The sequence below is a fragment of the Hemicordylus capensis genome, chromosome 10 (assembly GCF_027244095.1).
Source record: "Hemicordylus capensis ecotype Gifberg chromosome 10, rHemCap1.1.pri, whole genome shotgun sequence".
Lineage (NCBI taxonomy): Eukaryota > Metazoa > Chordata > Lepidosauria > Squamata > Cordylidae > Hemicordylus > Hemicordylus capensis.
In genome coordinates, this window is record NC_069666.1 from 26,017,718 (window position 1) to 26,037,707 (window position 19,990).

A 19,990-nucleotide genomic window follows, 5' to 3' on the forward strand; every position below is an offset into this window, starting at 1 on the left:
CCCGCTAAATAAAAGAGAATCACCACATTAAAAGGTGCCTCTTTGCCAAGTTAGCAGGGGTAATTACTTGACCTGTCTCTGATGCTGTGATGCCTCTAAAGAGCTGGACGCGATCTTTGCGGGGCGAGGCAACCCTTGGGTGCGTGTGTGAATGGTCTCGCATGCTGTGAAGCCTCCCTGGACAACCTGACACGTGAAGAGGCCTGGGGTTCATGCCTAGAGCTTTGGGAGTCAGGGGGTATATACATTAAATAAATAAAATGCTATGTGCTGGACGATGACAACAACAGGGTGAGGATTCTTTGATCTTATGGTACTGCACTACACTGTATTTTATGCATTCCTGGAGGGGTGGGGTGGGGTGCAGCTAGAGAGAGAGAGCGCATAACATCTGAGGGGGCCAAGGCACACGGTGGTGCACTCTCCTTCAAGCCATTTCCTGAGACTCCAGAAGCCCCCCGCAATCCTCATTGACATAATGCTTTGTTATTCTGTAGGCCCCGAACCGAACTGTAGGCCCCGAACCGAACCGCCATGAATAACGAGGCCCACCTGTATCGAATAAGTCTAGACAGACAGAGAGCTCTTAACAAAGCATTTCCATTGAGCAGCAAACCACACTGAGTAACACTAGCCGATACCACAGCTTGGCAGATCCCACGTACTTCAGTGTACTGAGTGAAAGCTAACTGCAGATTCACGCAACGGTTCAACATATCTAACACCAAGGTTGGGATCTGCTCTTTTAGAACACAAAGGCTTTTCTTCTTCTTCCCACGGCCGGCAACGAAGCGTATTACCATCCTTTAATGACGATAAAAAAATCCCACCCGGGAAGACTCACCTCCCCGACAGAGTTGGACAAGGCCTGCACAATCTTCTCATGAGCAGTGGCCACAACACTTTGGCCATTGATTTCGATGATTCGGTGGCCAACTCTAACGCCGCCTCTCTCTGCTATCCCGCCTCTCATCAGACTGCAAATCTGGCAGGAGAGAATCACAGTCAGTGAACACAGACCGATGTGGTGCTGTCCAGTAGAAACAACGGGCTGCTTTTGTCACCGCCCTTCTCACTTAGAAATGTTCGCTGGATCCAGCCATTCCCACCTCTTTCTTGAGAATGCCCATGGAAGCACAGTTAGTCCAACATTTCAAGGATACACCTACAGTTGCCAAGTCAGGGCTCCCCAAATAATGTTGGATGAAAACTCCTGTCATCATTACCATTGGCCACTGGGGATGATGGGAGTTGGAGTCCAACATCAGCTGTAGGGGCGTAGCAACGCTGGAGTGGGCCCAGAGACAAGATTTTAAAATGGGTCCCCCTCCTCCCCCACTGAAGCTCAGCTCATGAAGTCAAGAAATCTTAAATGAGACTGAATAGTGGTTAAAAAAAGCATAGTTTTTAAAAATTATTTTTAAAAAGGTTTTGTAAATTGTGGACAATGCAAGTCATTTCATGGTACTAGAGAAAGACATACTGTTCTGGTAGTTTTGCTCTACCACAGAAGAGCTGGGAGAAAGGGTGTTCTTCCTTCTCGCCATATTCTCTCTCACCCATTATGCACAATACTTTTCACAGGTGGGCAACGTTGGCATGATGGCTGGAACTCACAGAACTCGCCCCAAAGCTTGGAGGCACCAAGAGGATATTGGGAACATGCAGAGGGCCAGGCGCCCCTTTGCAAACTTTGCTCCAAAAAGCCAGCCCTCAGCCAGCAGCAGCCCTGGCCACACAAGTGCGGCCACGTTTCACGTTGAATGGCTCCTGCTAGCCACCATTGTAGTTGCCTTGCCTGAAATGAGAGGCAGCTCAACCTCAAATCATTCCCTGGTGCATGGCGGGGTGTGTGTGTGTGTGTGTGTGTGTGTGTGTGAGAGAGAGAGAGAGAGAGAGAGAGAGAGAGAGAGAGAGAGAGAGAGACGCCCTCCACAGGAAGGGTGTCACACAAGACCGGAAGTTGCTGATGCGCCTGCACGTGCCCACACGGTCTTACTAAGCAGGGATGTTACTAACGGTGCACAGTCTTCCTAACGGCAGGGCGGTTCCGTGCACATCCCTACTGCCAAGCACTGTTGGTCTTCACGGGACTAAGTCCTGGCAGCCGCCCCAGAATGCATCCGTGAATGCTGTGATGTCACAGGCACATTTCCATGGGAAAGTTAATGGCCCGAAGAAGGCCATGGCCACCAAAACTGGCAGGCTTGAGGTGCTCCTGCCACCATTGACCCAGGCACAGCTTCATGAAGCCAGCCATAGGAAACTGCCTTAGTCAGACCATTGGTCCATCTGGGTCAAACGTGCCTACTCTGACTGGCAGCAGCTCTCCAAGGTTTCAGACAGGGGTCTTTCCCAGCCCTACCTGGAGATGCTGCCAGGGACTGAACCTGGGAGTATCTGCATGCAAGGCCCATGCTCTACCACTAAGCTACCCCCACCACCACCACAAAGGGAATATCTTACAGCAAACAGTGCTCACAAGTCACCCATTCCAGTGCAAACCAAGGCAGACCCTGCTTAGCAAAGGGAATAATTCAGCATTTGGCTCGCCCTCCTCTGTGTGGTGCACACAATTCCTCTTGTGCCTCGGGAATTCCGAGAAACCACCTCCTTTGGGCCCACCTCCTCAAACCCTCCCAACTAGTAGTTAAATTTCTTCAGCAGTCCAGTAGGGCCAAGACTACTCCACACTGGGCTCCGGAGCATTTGTGCTGCTATCCAGCTTTCCAGTCGGCCGGCATAACTGCAGCAGAATCCACAGGCCAACTGCTCCTCACTGATTAATGTAGTCAAGCAATAACGAGCTAGCCCGGAAGGGAGAGGCCACATTTGAGCCCTGGGCCCAGTGGGCGCATGCCCCACAACACGAGCCCTGCCCTGAAAACGGCATTGACACCCTACCATCAAATGCCGACTCAGCCAGCTGCTCACGAGGTGGCTTTGCTGGATCAGTAGAGCATCTTGTCTGGCAGCCAGAGGTGCACCTTGGTCATTTTGGAGCATGGACCTAACGGCCTTTGGAGCTCACCACCACGCTGCAAGTTAAGCATCATCCCTCTACCCGCACACACACACACACGACACATGCAGTATTTTCAACACGTGGGCTCTTGAGGGTGCAAACAACAACTGAACTCTCAAGAATGTAAAACAGGTGTAGTGAGGGGAGAGGGGGCCCGTGTTCCCTCCTCCCCAGTAGCCCCTTCGAGTGAGGGAGATAATGGGGCAAAGAGGGAGGGGTGGAGCTGGGGCCCCCGGGTTCTTTGAACCCATCCACTCAATTATAGCGACACCCCTGACAGGTATATTTATGCAAATATGCACTAGCAGAAACACTCTGATACGAAACTTAACATCTTCTCATCCCACATATCTTTCCCCCCTTGGTCTCCAAAGCAGAGGTCATGCTCAGCCATCTGGCCAGGGGCGTAACTATAATAGGGCAAGGGGAGACAGTTGTCTGGGGGCCCACTGCCTTGGCCCCTCCCAGAGGCAAGTCACATGACTGACTCCCCCAGCTACGCACCCACCCGGGCTTCCCTCAGCTGTATTCATCCTCCAAAAGTGATGTGAGTGTTAAGACCTGTGAGCTTTCTTTACTTCAGTGAGGGGGGGCATTTTAAAATCTTGTCTCTGGGCCCACTCCAATCTTGCTACGCCCCTGCGTCTGACACAGCGCAAGGACTACACCAGCCAGCCAGACTAAAGAGGATTAGGGGCCCCCGAGGGAGGGCGTGTGGAGGTCCTGGACTTTGGCCCAGAAGTCCAGGGGTAAGAGCACCTCTGCTGACATCCAGCTTCCCACAGGGGGTCAGCACCAGGTATTTAGTGATAGACTGCCTCTGAAAATGGAGGTTCCATACAGCCCTCAGGGCTCACAGCCACGGTTGACAGACCTCTGTCTCCATGCATTTGTCTAATCCCCTTATAAAGCCATCTAACCAGGGATTCTCAACCTTGGGCCCCCGTTTGTTCTTGGACTTCAACTTCCATAAACCCCAACAAAGGCCACTGGGGCTGGGGATTATGGGAGTTGAAGTCCAACAACATCGGGGGACCCAAGGTTGAGAATCCCTGATCTAAGCTACCAGTCATCACCAACGCTGTGGCAACAAATACCGCGGATTAATTATGGGTCATGCAAAGTATTGCTCCATCTTTTCCTTCCCTCCCTCCTGCAATGCTTTAGGAAATTTGTCTCCACCCCACTTTTCTTCTTTTTTTCCTAAAGTGATGGGTGCCAGACTGGGTTGAGCATTGGAGAGAAGGGGCTCGTATTGGTGACGACACAGGCACCAGCCAATAGCTACTTTTCTAACGGCATGCTCTGAAATGCTGCTGAATGTCTTGGGCGCTCATCCTTGCCGGGAAACATCCACTTCCACCTGTCTCTCTTCACTCACTGCTTCCATTTCACTTTCATGCCATTTGTTGCCCCCGAGATGCACCTAGAGATTAGCACACAAGCGGGTGCGATGGGAATAGGTCTCGACATGGGCACAGAAGTCCTGTATCTCTATTTAAAACAACACCACCACAAACCAGGATGTAACCTAGCCTCCAGCAAGTACATTCTTAAAAACAACCGGTCCATGACGGATGAGACAACCCCATTTCGCCAAGGGATGCTCTTTAGGGGTGGACGTGGTCCTGGTGGAAGGAAGCAAGGTCCATGCCCCAGCCCTGCATCCCTTCACAGCATGCTGAGCTTAACAGAGGCGATTAGGAAGCCATCGTGATGCGGCCTACAAGATGCTGGGTCTGGAAGTGACGCCCTGCTCAAAAACCTGGTCTTGAGACAGTCTCTACATCATAAAAACATAGGGAGCCACCCTATAGCGAGTCAGACCCCAGGGCCATCTAGCTCAGTATTGCCTTCACTGACTGGCAGCGGCTTCTCCACGGTCACAGGCAGGAGTCTCTTTCTCAGCCCTGTCTTGGAGATGCTGCCACGGAGGGAACTCATTTAAGTAGTTCAGAGGAGAACGTCTGATCTCTCTTTTTTGACGATGTGGTTCCCTATGTCAGCTATCAAGTTGCCACCTTGGCGATACGTTCTTTTAAACTCAGAAAGGAATTTACACATTCCTAAACGGAGCTTTGGTTTCAGTTCAACCTAACTGATGTAACTTTTCGGTATGTTGTATTTTTTTCCCTTCTATGTTATGCTATGCTATGACCTCTGGTCACAGCAATGGGCTTCTTACTTCTGCATGCAAGCAGGCAGGTGCTTTTCCCCGTCCTCTGAGGGGAATGTCTCCCAGTGCTCAGGCACATAGTCTCCCATTCAGATGCAACCAGGGTGGAGCCTGCTTAGCTAAGGGGACAAGTCCTGCTTGCTGCCACCAGACCAGCTCTCCTCCCACCTCAGACAAGCCAGGAGTATCTCTCCCTGCTCTATTAATTATAGGAACATAGGAAGCTGCTTTGTACTGAATCACACCAGACTCCATCTAGCTCAGGATTGTCTACACTGACTGGCAGCGGCTCTCCAAGGTTCCAGGCAGGCGTCTCTCCCAGCCCTACCGGGAGACGCTGCCAGGGATTGAACCGGGGACCTTCTGCATGCAAAGCAGATGCTCTATCACAGCTACAGCCCCATCCCTGAAGGGGAACATTTTGCAACGCTAACATCTAGTTAGGACGATCGGGAAGCTACAACGGGTCCAGGGTGCCTCCTCATGGGTGCCAGAAAATATGACGGTAACACTTCTCCTGCAGTCATTACACTGGTTGCCTATTAACTTCCAAGTTCAATTTAAGGTCCTGGTTCTGACCTTCAAAGCCTTGCGGGGCTTGGTGCCTGTCTACCTACAGACCCGCTTCTCCCATCCAGTTACATCCCATCCAGTTAGATCATCTCAGATGTCTCTCTTGTCAGTCCTTGATTTCCAAGAGATTCAGGGCTCTCGGACCCGCGAAAGGGCCTTGTTGGTTGCTGCCCCACTTCTCTGGAACTCTCTTCCCCTCCAGATTCATTTAGCCCTTTCCTTACTGATCTTCAAATCTCCACTGAAGACTTTTCTTTTTCGCCAGGCTTTTGCCCTGTAATTTACTCTATTTGTTAGTTACTTTAGTTTTTAATTTAGAATGTAATTTTTAATGTTGCCTTGTTTGCATGTTTTTGTGCATCGCCCAGAATCTTTGGAGTGGGCAGTATATTAGATGTTTCAAATGAATGAATGAATGAATGAATGAATGCCACCAGACCAGCTCTGCTTGCTGCGCACTGCCCCAAGAGAACTGGGCCTGGCAACGAGGTCGCCAACAAGGACAGGAAGCAGATAATCAGGAGAGCTGAATGTTAGCCCCTTGGGTCTCTCTCTGCTAGTCCAAAGATCTGCTGCAGCCCCAGCCTCTGTGCGGGAACCTCCAGCACACGAGAAGCCACTCCTTCATGAGGCAGGCTGTTCCACTGCCAAACAGTTCTCTGGAGCAGCAGCCTGTCTCCCCTTCACCCCTGCGCAATCATAACCGGCAGCCACTCACTGGGGGAAGGGCTCCTCAAGTAGGGGCCATAGGGCCGGGCCCATGATCTCCCACCCATTTGCAAGCATGCCCCTTCCGGCCAGAGAGGGCATGGGGGCTGCTGACATGAACGGAGGGCCTAGCCCGCAATCACAACTCCATTCTCCTCTCCTCGTGTTCACTGAGCACATGGGGGCAGAGGGCATATACCCTGACTTCCCAAGTAAGCACGGACGCTAGTGCAAGGGTTCCCCGCACCTTGAGTCCCCAGATGTGGCTGGACTACAACTCCCATCATCCCCCGCCTTTGGACCCAAGGTGGGGAACTAGCAGAGCAAGCTGCTCTCAATGAAACACAGCCTAGAAGGAAGGGGGCAGGAGGCAGGGGTGTCTATCAGTCTCGGCCTCTGCCCCACTCACGGTCGGTTCCGGCAAACGTCCGGCCAGCTCCTAAGTGAGCCATTTGCGGAGAAGCAGACTCCGGCTCAGCTGCCAACCCTGTTCCTCCTCCCAACGAGCACCAGAGGACCCGAGTTATTTCCAGGTCAGCGAGAGGCAGCCCAGGCAAAGCAGCAGCTGCAGATGACAAGTACCAACTCGTCACTTCCAGCCCCAGGAAGCAGCATCCGACTGCAGCTTGCCGATGTGAGCTGAACCCAGCTGGCCGGCCGGCTAGCAGGAAAGGCCCCGAGCTTCCCTGTCAAGAGTCTCTCCCCGGCCCAGCTGCTGCTGCTGCTGCTGGGTTGCAGATGTAGATTCCCGTCACCGGCTTCAAGGAGATCACAAGCGGCTTGCAATTGCTGGCTGTTCCCCCCATCAGGCCCTGCCACGTGCACTGGCAAAGATGGGGAGGGGGAATTCAGGGACCCGGAGCCTTTTCGTGTCAATTGCAAAACGGGCCAGCACAACGAGGCCAGTGAGAACAGCCAGGCGGAAAAGTGAGGCTGGGTGTGTCCGCTTTGGGGTGACATGCACAGAAATGCTGACATCACCTGCCAGCTCCAACACGTGGACCCCCTGCATGCTGACACAGGAATGGAGACCGGTGGAAAGGTGGGTCCCCAAGCTGACTTTCAGCTGCTGCTCACTGCACATCAGATTTTCACCTCCCACCTTTCTCAGGGGAACAGAGAGCAACTTGGAGAGGGGGTGCACAGGGGAAAGGATTAAACCTCCTCCAGAAATGTGGCTAATTAGCTACACACACACACGCCCAAATTGCAGGAGTTTTGACTCCCGGCTCTCTCAAATCACTTCTGGTTTGACATTTGGGCACACTGCTAATAGTCTCTCAGCCCATCACCTGAGATATGAGGCTGATTATAATACTGTTCTACCTTACAAGAGTGTTGTACAGACTACTGAAATGATGTAGCTGAAGCATTTTCAGCAATGAAAAACAGACATTTTTGTATTGTGTATTTGCATATTATTTACTATAAATAATAATACTTATTATAATTATTATTATTAAGGAGGAGAGTTGGTTTTGTGGTAGTGAGCATGCTTAGCTTTTGCTAAGCAGGCTCTGCCTTGGTTTGCATTTGGATGGGTAACAGTGAGCACACAGAGAAAGAGTCCTCTTCTGGGACAGGCCCCAGCTCAGTGTAAGCACACCTGCATGCCTGGATGCAGAAGGTCCTAGGTTCACTCCCGGGCACCTCCAGGTAGGGCAGAGAGAGAGCCACTGCCAGTCAGCATAGAGTCGCCAATACTGACCCAATGGTCTGACACAAGGCAGCTTCCTATGTTGCTGGGCTACCATCCCCACCCACAATGCACGGCAGTCCCCCAAGAGCAGCAGTGCTTTGGCTGGCCACCCTGGGCTTTGCAGATCTGCGGCCTCAGAAACGTGGCTCGGGCTTGCTGGGTGTGCAGCAGCAGAGCCCACTGAAGACCTGCGGAAGACAGGCAAGTAGCGGTCACAGAACCCCCTGAAGAAGCAGGCCGGGGAGCCCCGTGCTGGGTGCAGGAAACAAGTGCACCACGTGCGGCAGTTGTGCTGAGGCGTTCCCCACCTGTGAGGAATGCCTGGCCTCTCTTGACTTGGGCACAAACCGCTCTGGCATTGGGGAGCGAAGGCAAGAGCAGGAGAGATATTTGTGCAGCTTGTTGGAAAGAAAAAACCGAAAAACTCCAACACTAGAAAGAAAAAGGCTATTGCAGCCTCTCTCTTCAACAAAGGGTTATTGCAACCTCATGCAAACCTCTCTCTTCAACTTCCTGTTGCTCACTCTAGCCATGAGGAGCAACCCATTCCATTCGCGTGGGTCAGGGGAACTGGTAGCAACTGACAGAGTTGGATATTAGACCTTCCTGCAAAACCTGAAGGCAGAAAGGGCCCCACGGGTGGCCCACTTGTCCCTAAATGAAACACGGGCAAGTATGGGGCGCCTTACTTATTCAGGGGCTCCACTTATAAATATATAATATATATAAATTCAACAATAAAATAAATAAATAAATTTTTATTGTTGAATTTATATACTGCCTTTCATTAAAGCAATCCCAAGGCGGTTTACAGCAAAAAATTTAAACACAAGATGGTAACAAAGACACAATTAAAATATTAAGTGGGGAAAAATATTAAACCAATCTGATTAAAAATTTCAAACAAAAGCATAAAAGCAACACAGACTATAAAGAGCAGCAGCAGAGAATCAAATAAATGCCTGGGCAAAAAGCCAAGATTTTACAATTTTTCTAAAAGCTGTGATGGAGACCGAGGAGTGGATAGTCACCGGGACAGCATTCCAGAGTCTGGGGCAGCAACAGAGAAGGCCCTGTCCCGCATGCACGATAATCGAGCCTCCCTCATTGTCGGCACCCAGAGCAGAGCCCCCTCAGACGACCTCATCAAGCGGGCAGCAACCCTTGGGAGCAGGGGGTCCCTCAGGTATCCCGGGCCCAAACCGTTAAAGGCTTTAAAGGTCAAAACCAGCACCTTGAATTGGACCCGGAAACAAACTGGTAGCCAGTGCAGCTCTTTCAAAATGGGTGTGATGCCACTTCTGCAGAGGCTCTTTCCTCCTTGCATCTGTCTTGCCTGGGCCTCTGAAAAGGTGCTGCTTCATTCAAAGAATCCCTAAACTAGCAGTCTCCAAACTGTCTTCCGGGGAACCCGAGGTTCCTTCAAGGTGAAGGTCAGTCTAAGTGAGCAAAATTCCCAGAAAGTCACTGAGGTCCAGCTCACAAAACATGGAGCTCCAAATGCTGACAGGGGAGGAGAGCTGGTCCTGTGGTAGCAAGCATGAATTGTCCCCTTTGATAAGCAGGGTCCACCCTGGTTGCATTTGAATAGGAGACCACATGTGAGCAGTGTAAGAGATTCCCCTTAGGGGATGGGGCCGCTCTGGGAAGAGCATCTGCAGATTCCCAGTTCCCTCCCTGGCATCTCCAGATAGGGCTGAGAGGGACTCCTTCCTCCAACTTTGGAAAAGTCGCTGCCAATCTGTGTAGGCAATACTGAGCTAGACGCTTTGCTGGCCAATGGCCGTAATAAAACTGATGATGATGATGAGCTAGACGGACCAAGGGTCTGACTCAGTAGAAGGCCACTTCCTATGTGCCTAGGAAACGCTGGGCGTGTGTTCGGACGCACCACCTCTTTGCATGGGGCTGCGGTGAAGTTTTATCAAATCCAGTCAGTAGTGATGCACTGCAAACCCGCCCTTCCACAGACCCCAGAGCTCCTGTAACTTGCAGGCGACAGCAGATGCATCGGCACCCCTTGTCAGAGAAATCAGTTTGGGAGTATAAAAACCAGCGCCCTAAGCCACTCCTGTCAGTCTAAAACGTCAGCCACCCTTGCAAAATAATTCCTTAATCAGTGTTGCCAACGAAGACATGAGCCGTGAAATCCAAGATGCCAGCCTGCAAGGAGATCTCAAGGTTCTGCAGTGACTCACATCTCTCCTCCAGACGCCACCCAGGCTGCCTGACTGCAGAACAATCACCTTGATTTGGCAATTATGTGAGTTCTCCTTTTGCAGCTCGTTTCCCTGCTAATCACGCCCAAGACAAAGACTTGTCCAGCAAAGCTCCTTCATCAAGCCACCCTCCCCCACCTCCCAATTCCATTGGCTTCTGCAGATTCTCATCATATCATACCAATCAACAGAAGATGGGAAATAACAGGGGGGGGGTCTATATTCACAACCCCCCCTCCCCAAACACACATAATTATATTAATAAAATTACTAAAAACAGGACCCAGTTAAAACCAAATTCAAATTTAAAAACCCACCATATATAAGCTGCAGATAAGACATTACAGAGTGTCTCTATTCAGCTGATGGATCTTCAGCTGTTATGTTTTTTAAAAAAAAAACCCAAGGAAAAGAGCATGACAAACTTCTTTTGGGAGGGCATTCCAAAGCTGAGGGGCCACAACCGAAAAGGCTTCACCAGCCAAGTTTCAGGCACTGGTGAGGTCATGAGCAGGCACCAGCTCAAATGTAGCTAGGAGGCCTGTACAAAGCCTTTGGCCAAAGCTCTGCATGGGCCTGGTGCCACCCACACAGATGGACACGAAGCAGCCTTGGGCCACTTCGAGAGACGTGCTTAGCAAACCGTATGCTCCAAGAAGCAAACTAGCAGGCACAAAAGGCTACGGTGGTTTGGCCGGTTGTGAGTACAGTCTAATTGCCACTAGATGGTACCAAAGTACAGGTAAACGGGCCACGACTTTGCAGGAAACTAACTCAGAAGCAATTTGGGGAGAAACACGCTGGAAGTTCTTCTCCTTGATATTCAGTGTACATATGCATTCCTCCCACATCAGCATTCAAAACCAGTAATCCAGGGGTACTCAAACTTGGGTCCCCACGTGATGTTGGATAAGGGTGTGCACAAACACGTTCAAGCAGGTTCAAACATATCTGAGCACCTGCTGCGGTGAGGGGAGCGGGAGCTTTAAGAAAGCAGAGAGCAGGTCCTTACCTGCTTTCTGCCACCCCATGCAGCATTCTGCCGGGGTGACGCTCAGCCCAAGTTCCCCGGCATGGCACCAGCATGCACATGGCACATGCGCAGATGCCATGTGCATGCTGGCACCACACGGGGATACTTAGTTCGAGCACCACCCCAGCAGGATGCTGTAAGGACCTGCTCTCTGCTTTCTTAAAGCTCCCGCTCCCCACAGCGCCAAACCGGTTCGAACTTTGTCCGAACCAGTTCGGGCCTGAGCTAGTGTTCGAACCGCAGTTTGTGCACACACTTAGTGTTGGTCTACAACTCTCATTATCCCCAGTCACGAGGGCTACGTAAACTGCCTTGGGAATTTTTTGGTTGAAAAGCAGCATTTCAACATACTTTATCAATGTTTATCATCATCATCAATTTATTAATTTATTCAGCCAGTCATCAGTCCAAGCCCAGTTGGAGAATTGCTGCAAAGACCAATGCAAGTGATATAGGTTTGTTTCACATATGGAGTAGTTTGCTCACTTGATGTTGCGCAAACTACACACGTGAACGGATTCCACTGAAAAACACCACATTTGAAGTGATATGACAAGGGATGAAGGTTCCGTCTGTGATGGTCCATTCAGACATATAAATTGTCCCTTGCTGCAGTCTCCAAGCAACTCAAACACATGTGTGGATGTGGCACAAAACCCCCGTGGCGCTTATCCACCCAGTTTGGGGCAGGGAAAGCATTATCCAGATCCAACCATCAGTAAAAGAACAAACTTACAATTCCGTTCTGTACGCTGAAGCCCAGCTGGTATTTCAGATCGGGCCGCTTGATCAAGACAGTGGTGACCGGAGGGCAGCTAACGATGTTCAGCTTCACTTGGGTCTGGTTCTTAAGACCCTGAAAGAGATTCTCAGCCTTAGCAAGTTCTTTACTATAGAAATTAATTTAGAATCAGGTGCATGCGTTTCCAAGGTCAACTGCTTCAGCTGCTGTCATTGGCTTTTTAAATTCCTTCGTATGGTAGCAAGCATGAATTGTCCCTTTTGCTAAGTAGGGTCTGCCTTTAGTTTGCATTTGGATGTGTGACTACATGTGTGAGCACTATAAGGTATTCCCCTTAGGGGATGGGGCTGCTCTGGGAGGAGTATCTGGCATCTCCAAGACAGGACTGAGAGAGATTCCTGCCTGCAACCTGGGAGAAGCTGCTGCCAGTCTTTGAAAACAATACTGAGCTAGATGGACCTATGGTCTGACTCAGTATATGGCAGCTTCCTATGTTCCTATTATAACCCTTTTCCGTTACCAAATCAAGGCAGCTAACAAACAAACAAAAACACACAGTAAAATTATAAAAACCAATCAAAATCACAATACATCAGAACAAAATAAAACCCCAAAGAAACCAATACTGGGCAGTGTGATATCAAAATGAAAAGCCCATCAGCCAGCTGGAAATGATCCACAACAGCCTCCTCTCATAACACAGCCTAGCATGCCCAAAGTCAAGCAGCAGAAAAACATTTTCCCTGATCCAACAGAAAAAGCCTTGATTTAACCTGGAGTTACAACAAAGGGTCCAAGAAGCCGCCACAGAAATGACGGTGCCACCAATAATGACGGTGCCACCACCGAGAAGGCCTTGCTCCTCCTGCATACAAAATATTAACATTCTCACCCCACTTTGAGGGCATCTATGAAGTCCTTGCAGCTCACTTCACTGGAGTTAATTTGATGCAAGCAATTTGGATTTTCCTTGTTTCAACTGGTATATTTTATCTAACTGCACTGCTGTATGTATTTTAACTTATTGCTGCATAGTTTTCTGTTGGTGCACTTGTAGCTTTTTTATTGCTTCAACCTGATTTCAACGGACATTTGGCTAAAGGAATTAGTCAATTGTCAATCTACCTACTATTTTATTTATTTATTTTTATTTACTAGACTCACAACAATGCCATGACAACTAGCCATGAAATCAGAGGCTGCAAAAACTCATTCAGTCTTTCCACAATCACTTTCACTTGTAGTAAGATGCATAGCACTAGCAAGGCACAAGGAAGGAAAACCAAAATCATCAGAGAGTTGGGGCACTTTCCCCAAGAAAAAAGGCTAAAACATTTGGGAAGATGTGAGACTGTTGTGAACCGCCCCAAGCAGTATTGCTTGGAAGAGGTGGCTTATAAATATGAATGCATTTATTTAAAATATTTATACCCCACCCCTCCAGTACACTACTGCTTGGGGCAGCTCACGACATTAATAAAATAGACACAATGTAAAATAAAAGATTAATAAAGCTAAACAGATTAAATATCATTCTCTGTGTGTGTGTGTGTGTGTGTGTGTGCGCATGCCACACAGACGTTTATAAAATTATAAATGGCATAGAGAAAGAACAACCAGAACTGTCAGAGCCCGCATTTTGGAACATCGCTCTCGCTTTAGGAACCAAAATTTGGAATGCCCCATGGTTAATCATTTCATGCAGGTAGGGCACTCCTTTAATGATTTTGAATTCTTTGTCATCTATAGATATAAACAAAAAGAATTTTCCTATGCAAATATCAAAACTGACCTCCTACAGAGGGAGGCATTTTATATACATCAGTTCCAGACTTTGGAGCCTTTTGGTCTAAATCAGGTCAATGACTTTTCCAGTTATCTATAGGCACAATTTGCTATTTTTTTATCCTGGCCCTATTTAGAGTTTTGGATGTGGAATGGGGTTTTTTTAGGGGGGTGAGATTTAACATTCACACAAGAGTGATGAACATCCCCTTTAAATGAGTAAAGTCTCTCCTCTTTGGGGAATGGGACTATTTCACATATTTTTGATAAGCATTTACACAAGCTATGTTTTGGTTCCATATTGTACAGTGGTCCCTCGACTTACGAAGTTAATCCGTTCCGAATGCACGTTCGGAGGTCGAAAATTTCGTAAGTCGAAAAGCGCACCCACGGAGGTTTAAAAAAATTCGTAAGTCGAGTAAGCCGCATCTAAAAATTCGTAAGTCGAGGAAACTGCATCTAAACCACCAACAGTTTCCGTTTGTAGCTCGAAAAATTCGTAAGCGTGCGGCCATTTTTGTCGTTCGTAAGTCGAAAACATCGGATGTCGAGTAGTTCGTAAGTCGAGGGTCCACTGTATTTGTATTTGTATAATTGGGAATTTAAATGGGACAACAGGTCCACGACTTCTTTGAAAGCTTAGCATTGCTGTTTCCTCACACACGCACATAAATATAATTGGTCATTTAGACGAGATTGGATAATGAAGCACATCCCTTTTGATCAAAGGGGAGTGAAAACATCTGGCAGACGCTGTAGGATATATTAAGCGTTATCTGTACTATTTGAAGCCAGTACAACTTGGTATCCAGTAGGATTTCTAATTTAGAAACCACTGGCAAGTGCAGTGTCACTTCGGAAGCAATAAATGTGAGTAACAACTAAATTTTTTTTTTCTAACCCTTTGAGTTAATACAATTTGTTGAAGGTATTTTCTTGTTAAAATGATACATGTATTATTGTGTATTCAGCTCACTTCTCCTGATGAAGTCCTGCTCAAGCAGGAGGAAACAGGTAAAAATTACCTAGGATACCTGTTGGGTATGACTTGGACAAGGAGCATCTATCAGAAGGAGCAACATTTGTTAAAAGCTACCATTAGAAACAGAACTTGCAAGGATACAGTTCTGGAAGATTTTTGAGTAACTTTTGGAGCTACAACCTGAATAAGAACCAGCAAAAGAAAAGAAAAGATCTGGAAGAACTATATATTCACATGTTAAAGGACTATGGGTATAATTTACCTTCAGCTATACTTTTTGGGGTCTAGAACACAGGCCATTTCTTTGTAATTGTGTATTTCACAACATATGTTTAATTTATCCTTTGTGTGTGTGTGAATAGACTCCTATACACGGTATATATACTTTCCAGTATATGTTTTGTTCCTTGGTCCGTGTATCCTCCTTGTTTTCACACAGAGAAAGTGCAGACAGATACGCTTTTCTCCCTGTCTCACAACTCGGGGTCACTGAATGAAATGGATTGGCTGTACATAGTTTCAGGACACACAAGAGTACTTCTTCACTCAACACATAGGAACATAGGAAGGTGGCTTATACCCTTGGTCCATCTAGCTCAGGATTGTACACTGACTGGCAGCAGCTTTTCCCAAGGTTTCAGGCAGGAGTCTCTCTCAGCCCTGTTTTGGAGATGCCACAGGGAGGCAACTTGGAACCTTCTGCATGCAAACCTGCAGATGCTCTTCCCAGAGTGGCTCCATCCGCTTAGGGGAACATCTTACAGTGCTCACACATGTCTCCCTTTGAAATGCAAACAGGGCGGACCCAGCTTAGTGAAGGGGACAAGTCATGCTTTGACATCATTTATGTCATTCACTGTGGGGATGCCTGTTAGCTCCAATGGCCTTAAGAGTGCGCCCCGATAGCTTGCAGGGACTTTGGGGGTAAATCTGGCCGATCTGTGAACACACACCTTCTATTCCAGAGGAGAAGCGAGCTAAAAGCCCCATCTGGAAATGCTCCTGGCAAAGTGATCCAACTGGAAGAGGAAGGAGTACCTTGATGATTCCTTGACACGTTGCCAGAGGAAGCCCCACCAGACTGGTCCCATTGATGGACATGATCTGGTCCCCGATGCTGAGCTTTCCTGAGCGGGCCGCAGGGCCTCCGTTCATCATGTTGGCCAGGATGACCGTGGGTAGAATGGACCCCCACCCGGACTCCACGATCACCACGCCAAGAATCTCCCCCTTCTGTTTGGCTATTTGCAGCTGAAAGAGAAAATACATAATTTAGAGACATCAGGGAACACTTGTGGAAGTTCGAAAGAGATTCCATTAAAAATACAACCATTTCTTCCATAAAACAGGAAGAACATTCCTTCTGCAGTAACCAGTTATTTGCTTGTGACATGATCTGAATTGCAGTTTATAAAAAGGTTTTGCAGCTTAGTTACTCTATGGAGCTTTCAATGAATTAATTAATCAATTAAACAAACAAATGTTTGTTATGTCTTAAAGAGATACCAGGGTGGTGTGAAGAAATGCTAAAAGCAATAAAACAAAATATGAATTGTATTATCCATTCAGAATATGTATAGACCACTTTTCAACAAAAAGAAGTTCACAACGCAGTTTAAATAGCAGAAGCAATGAGAAGATGGTGACTTGTCCCAAAGAGCAAACCCTAAGAATGTTCAAAAGCAGCTGGCCATTCCAGAGGATAGAAACTTCAGGATATTAGGGCCCGAAAATCAACAAAGAAAGAATGGCAAAGGCAGAAGGTGGGTCTTCCTACAGAGTGAGGGTCCTTCTCAGCCTGGGGCCCACAGAAGTTGCTGGACTACAACTCCCATCATCCTCAGCCCCAAGGCTGAATAGGGTCAGTTGCTCTCCCCCTGCTAAATACAGGAGAGCCCTCACTCGGAAAGGTTCCTTTTCGCCCAGTTTGCAGGGGCAGACAGTAGAACAGGGTATCTCTGAGTTCATCCCTAAAAGGCACGAAGCCCCCACAAAGGGGCAACCCCTCCAGCAGTGGCTTCTATAGCCCAGCCTAGAGGGTGCTCATAGCACCTCTCCAGGTCGGGCACAAACTCACTGAGCACCATGTCCGAAGTAGGCCTCCTCAGGTGTAAGAGGAAAACCAAACACTGCACGGGGCAGGGATCAGGATGGAGAGATGCTGGGCTGGGGTGGTCCCCTCTCCAAATGCACAGCCCTGCTTCTGCCAGCATTTGGACCAAGGCTCTCGTGGACCACGATGCTCTCCGGAAGGTTACCCTGCTCCCGTCTGCAACATTTCCTCTCTCAATTTGTTCTCCTTTGCCATTTTCTCTGTGACGACTCTGAAGCAGGTCTTGTTTGCAACACGCTTGTCAATAGCTCTACACCCTTCACTGAGGTCCGTGGCTGTGTCCAGAATGCACCGCCGGGTTTCTCTCCTCCCTGTGACTCAGTAAAGTACAATTTATTTACACTTTCCCCAGTGTTGATTTAAAATCCAATTTCCACTTGGCTTGTTGATTTTCAGCTTCCCTTCCATTCACCTTGGCTGCATTTCACCTCTAAATGTTCTGCTTACATTCAGCTCCAGCTGCCGGGGAGATAAAATCACTTATTTCCCAGCAAGGCAGGGGTTTTGACATTTATTTCTCATTTAAGCGTTTTCACCGACAAAATGACTTTCCAGAATTCGTTTGAACCCCCTGTTCCCAGCACTCCCACGCAGCAGGCAAGGGTCACTGGTTTCCAAATGCAACAGGAGCCCACAACAAGCTGGTCAAGGTGGGTGCTGCTTGTCCCTCCTCCTCCAGAGCAAATAGCTTTGGCCTGGGGTTTGGAGAGGGGCAGACATGGAGGAGAGCTGGTCTTGTGGCAGCCAGCGTGAATGGTCCCCTCTGCTAAGCAGGGTCCACCCTGGTTTGCTTTTGAATGGGAGACTACATGTGAGCACTGGAAGATATTCTCCTCTGGGATGGGGCTGCTCTGGGAAGAGCATCTGTAGGCTTGCATGCAGAAGGCTCCAAGTTCCCTCCCTGGCAGCATCACAATGTTAAAGTCAGATGAAGTCTGACCCTGAGAAGTCACAGAGAAAGCACTGAAGACTGGAGAGCCAGCATGGTGTAGTGGTTAGAGTGCTGGACTAGGACCAGGGAGACCTGAGTTCAAATCCCCATTCAGCCACGAAACTAGCTGGGTGACTCTGGGCCAGCCACTTCTCTCTCAGCCTAACCTACTTCACAGGGTTGTTGTGAAAGAGAAACTCAAGTATGTAGTACACCGCTCTGGGCTCCTTGGAGGAAGAGCGGGATATAAATGTAATAATAATAATAATAATGGAACAGCCTATATTTTGTGACGATATCTATAATAACCAACAATATTGATGATAAAATTCTGGCATCCCAGGTCCTTGGGAAGGACTCGATGTCTGGATAAAACAAACCAGTCAATAACACCTGTCTGACTGTGTAAACAAGAAATAATAATAGCAGCTTTGCTTTCATTCAAGGGAGACTCTAACTCAGGGGTGTCAACCTCAATTGAGCGGTGAGCCTGATCCAGCAGGGCTGTTCTTATGTTCTCTCTCTCTCTCTCTCTCTCTCTCTCTCTCTCTCTCTCTCTCTCTCTCTCCTATCCAGCCATTATGAGAAATGTGCAGACATGCTTGGAAGTTCACAGCCGGCGGCTGCTTTGGAGAGGCCGCAGCCGAGAAAGGCTTCTAGGGGTTGGGTGCAGGGCTCCATTGGCCTCAGTTGCTTTTAACCCCGACTAGTCAAATCAGAAATAAATTATGCAAGACAGCAAAAACCCCAGGAAACACTAGGCAAACGAAAAGGAATTATGCAAATGTGTCCAATTTGCATAATTTAGACCCGACACAGGATTCTGCTTTTTGGAGGGGTTGGTGAGGGAGAGAAGCTGGACTGCCTGGGGAGAAAGCAGTTTGGTTTATATTCTATCCAGAGCCTTGCACTGTGTTCAACAGGGAAACCTCCATCTTTCCAGGAGTAGCTGCTCCCAAGCAGATGGCACCTCTCTCCTGCGTGGGGTACCAGACCAACGGTCGTGGGTTGTCCTAACGGTCCAGGGGGGCACCATAGGAGGCAGCTCAGGTGCCTCCTCTCTCTCTCCCGCCCCGCCCAAGAGCTGCGCTGCTCCACCTGACAAATGAGCAGCCTGCAGGCAGTGTGGAGAAAAGAGGAGCCACCCAAGCTGGCTTCTTCCGCACCCCGCTGGCCCTTTGGGATGAGCCGCCGCTGCTGCAGGCCAGACTCCCAGGGACCCAGAGACCTCATCAGGGCCATGGGGGACAAGAGGCATAAATGCAGCCTGCGCTATCCTCCTCCCTAAGTGGGCTACGGCCATGCGCTCTCCGCACGGGCCACAGGGGAGCAACTCCCACCGGCCTGAAGCTTCCAAGTGAGGACTGCCTTCCTTCCACACCGGAGCCCCCAAACAGGTCTATTTTCTTTAAAAGGTGAGATCTGACACTCTTGGTTTTGTTTTAACCATGAGAACGAGCATCTTGTAACATGAAATCCAACGAGGAGGAGGAGGAGGAGGAGGCGTATCTGTGTCTCGCCTTTGAAGGTGCAAACTGTGTCAGGTGTATCACCACCTCTTACATGGATTACCGACACGCTCTGTGTTTTCAGTCATGACTGTGTGACACATATGCGTGAGTGGGAGAAGCATCATCCTAGCAAGCATCTATATATTTAAAAGCCTTTGGGCGGGTGTCACACATCCCGTGGCACGTGGCACATCTCGCGAGAGTTGTCCAGGGGAAAGAGAAGCCACGGAGTAGGGCTGAGCGGCAGACGGAGGAGGAGCAGGAGGAGGACGGGCCGAGGAGGAGGCAGCACTGGATGGCAGCAACAAGGAAGAAAGAAGAAGAGACGTTGGGCAGCAGCCTCCGTCGCCTTGCCCAGTCTCCTTGTGAAGAGGACAGTGAGGGCGGAAGAGCACACTGAGGGCCATCCATGCAGGCCAGAAGGGAAGAGAGAGAGAGACGGGTGGGGGGAGAGGAAGTGTTGTGTTGTGGGAGGGAATGGGGAAGGTTCTAA

The 19,990-nt window shown here is 48.9% G+C and overlaps 1 protein-coding gene across 5 annotated transcripts in view; it reads right to left on the reverse strand.

Annotated features, from left to right (window-relative positions):
- APBA2 (amyloid beta precursor protein binding family A member 2) overlaps window positions 1–19,990 on the reverse strand; it is a 162,756-nt gene that overhangs the window by 3,253 nt on the left and 139,513 nt on the right. For all 5 annotated transcript variants that reach the window (XM_053273174.1, XM_053273175.1, XM_053273171.1 and 2 more), the window contains 3 exons: window positions 15,981–16,193; window positions 12,170–12,289; window positions 845–985 (listed from right to left, as the gene is read on the reverse strand). In XM_053273174.1, coding sequence (XP_053129149.1) covers window positions 845–985; window positions 12,170–12,289; window positions 15,981–16,193 — 474 coding nt within the window. The remainder of the gene's footprint in view (window positions 1–844; window positions 986–12,169; window positions 12,290–15,980; window positions 16,194–19,990) is intronic.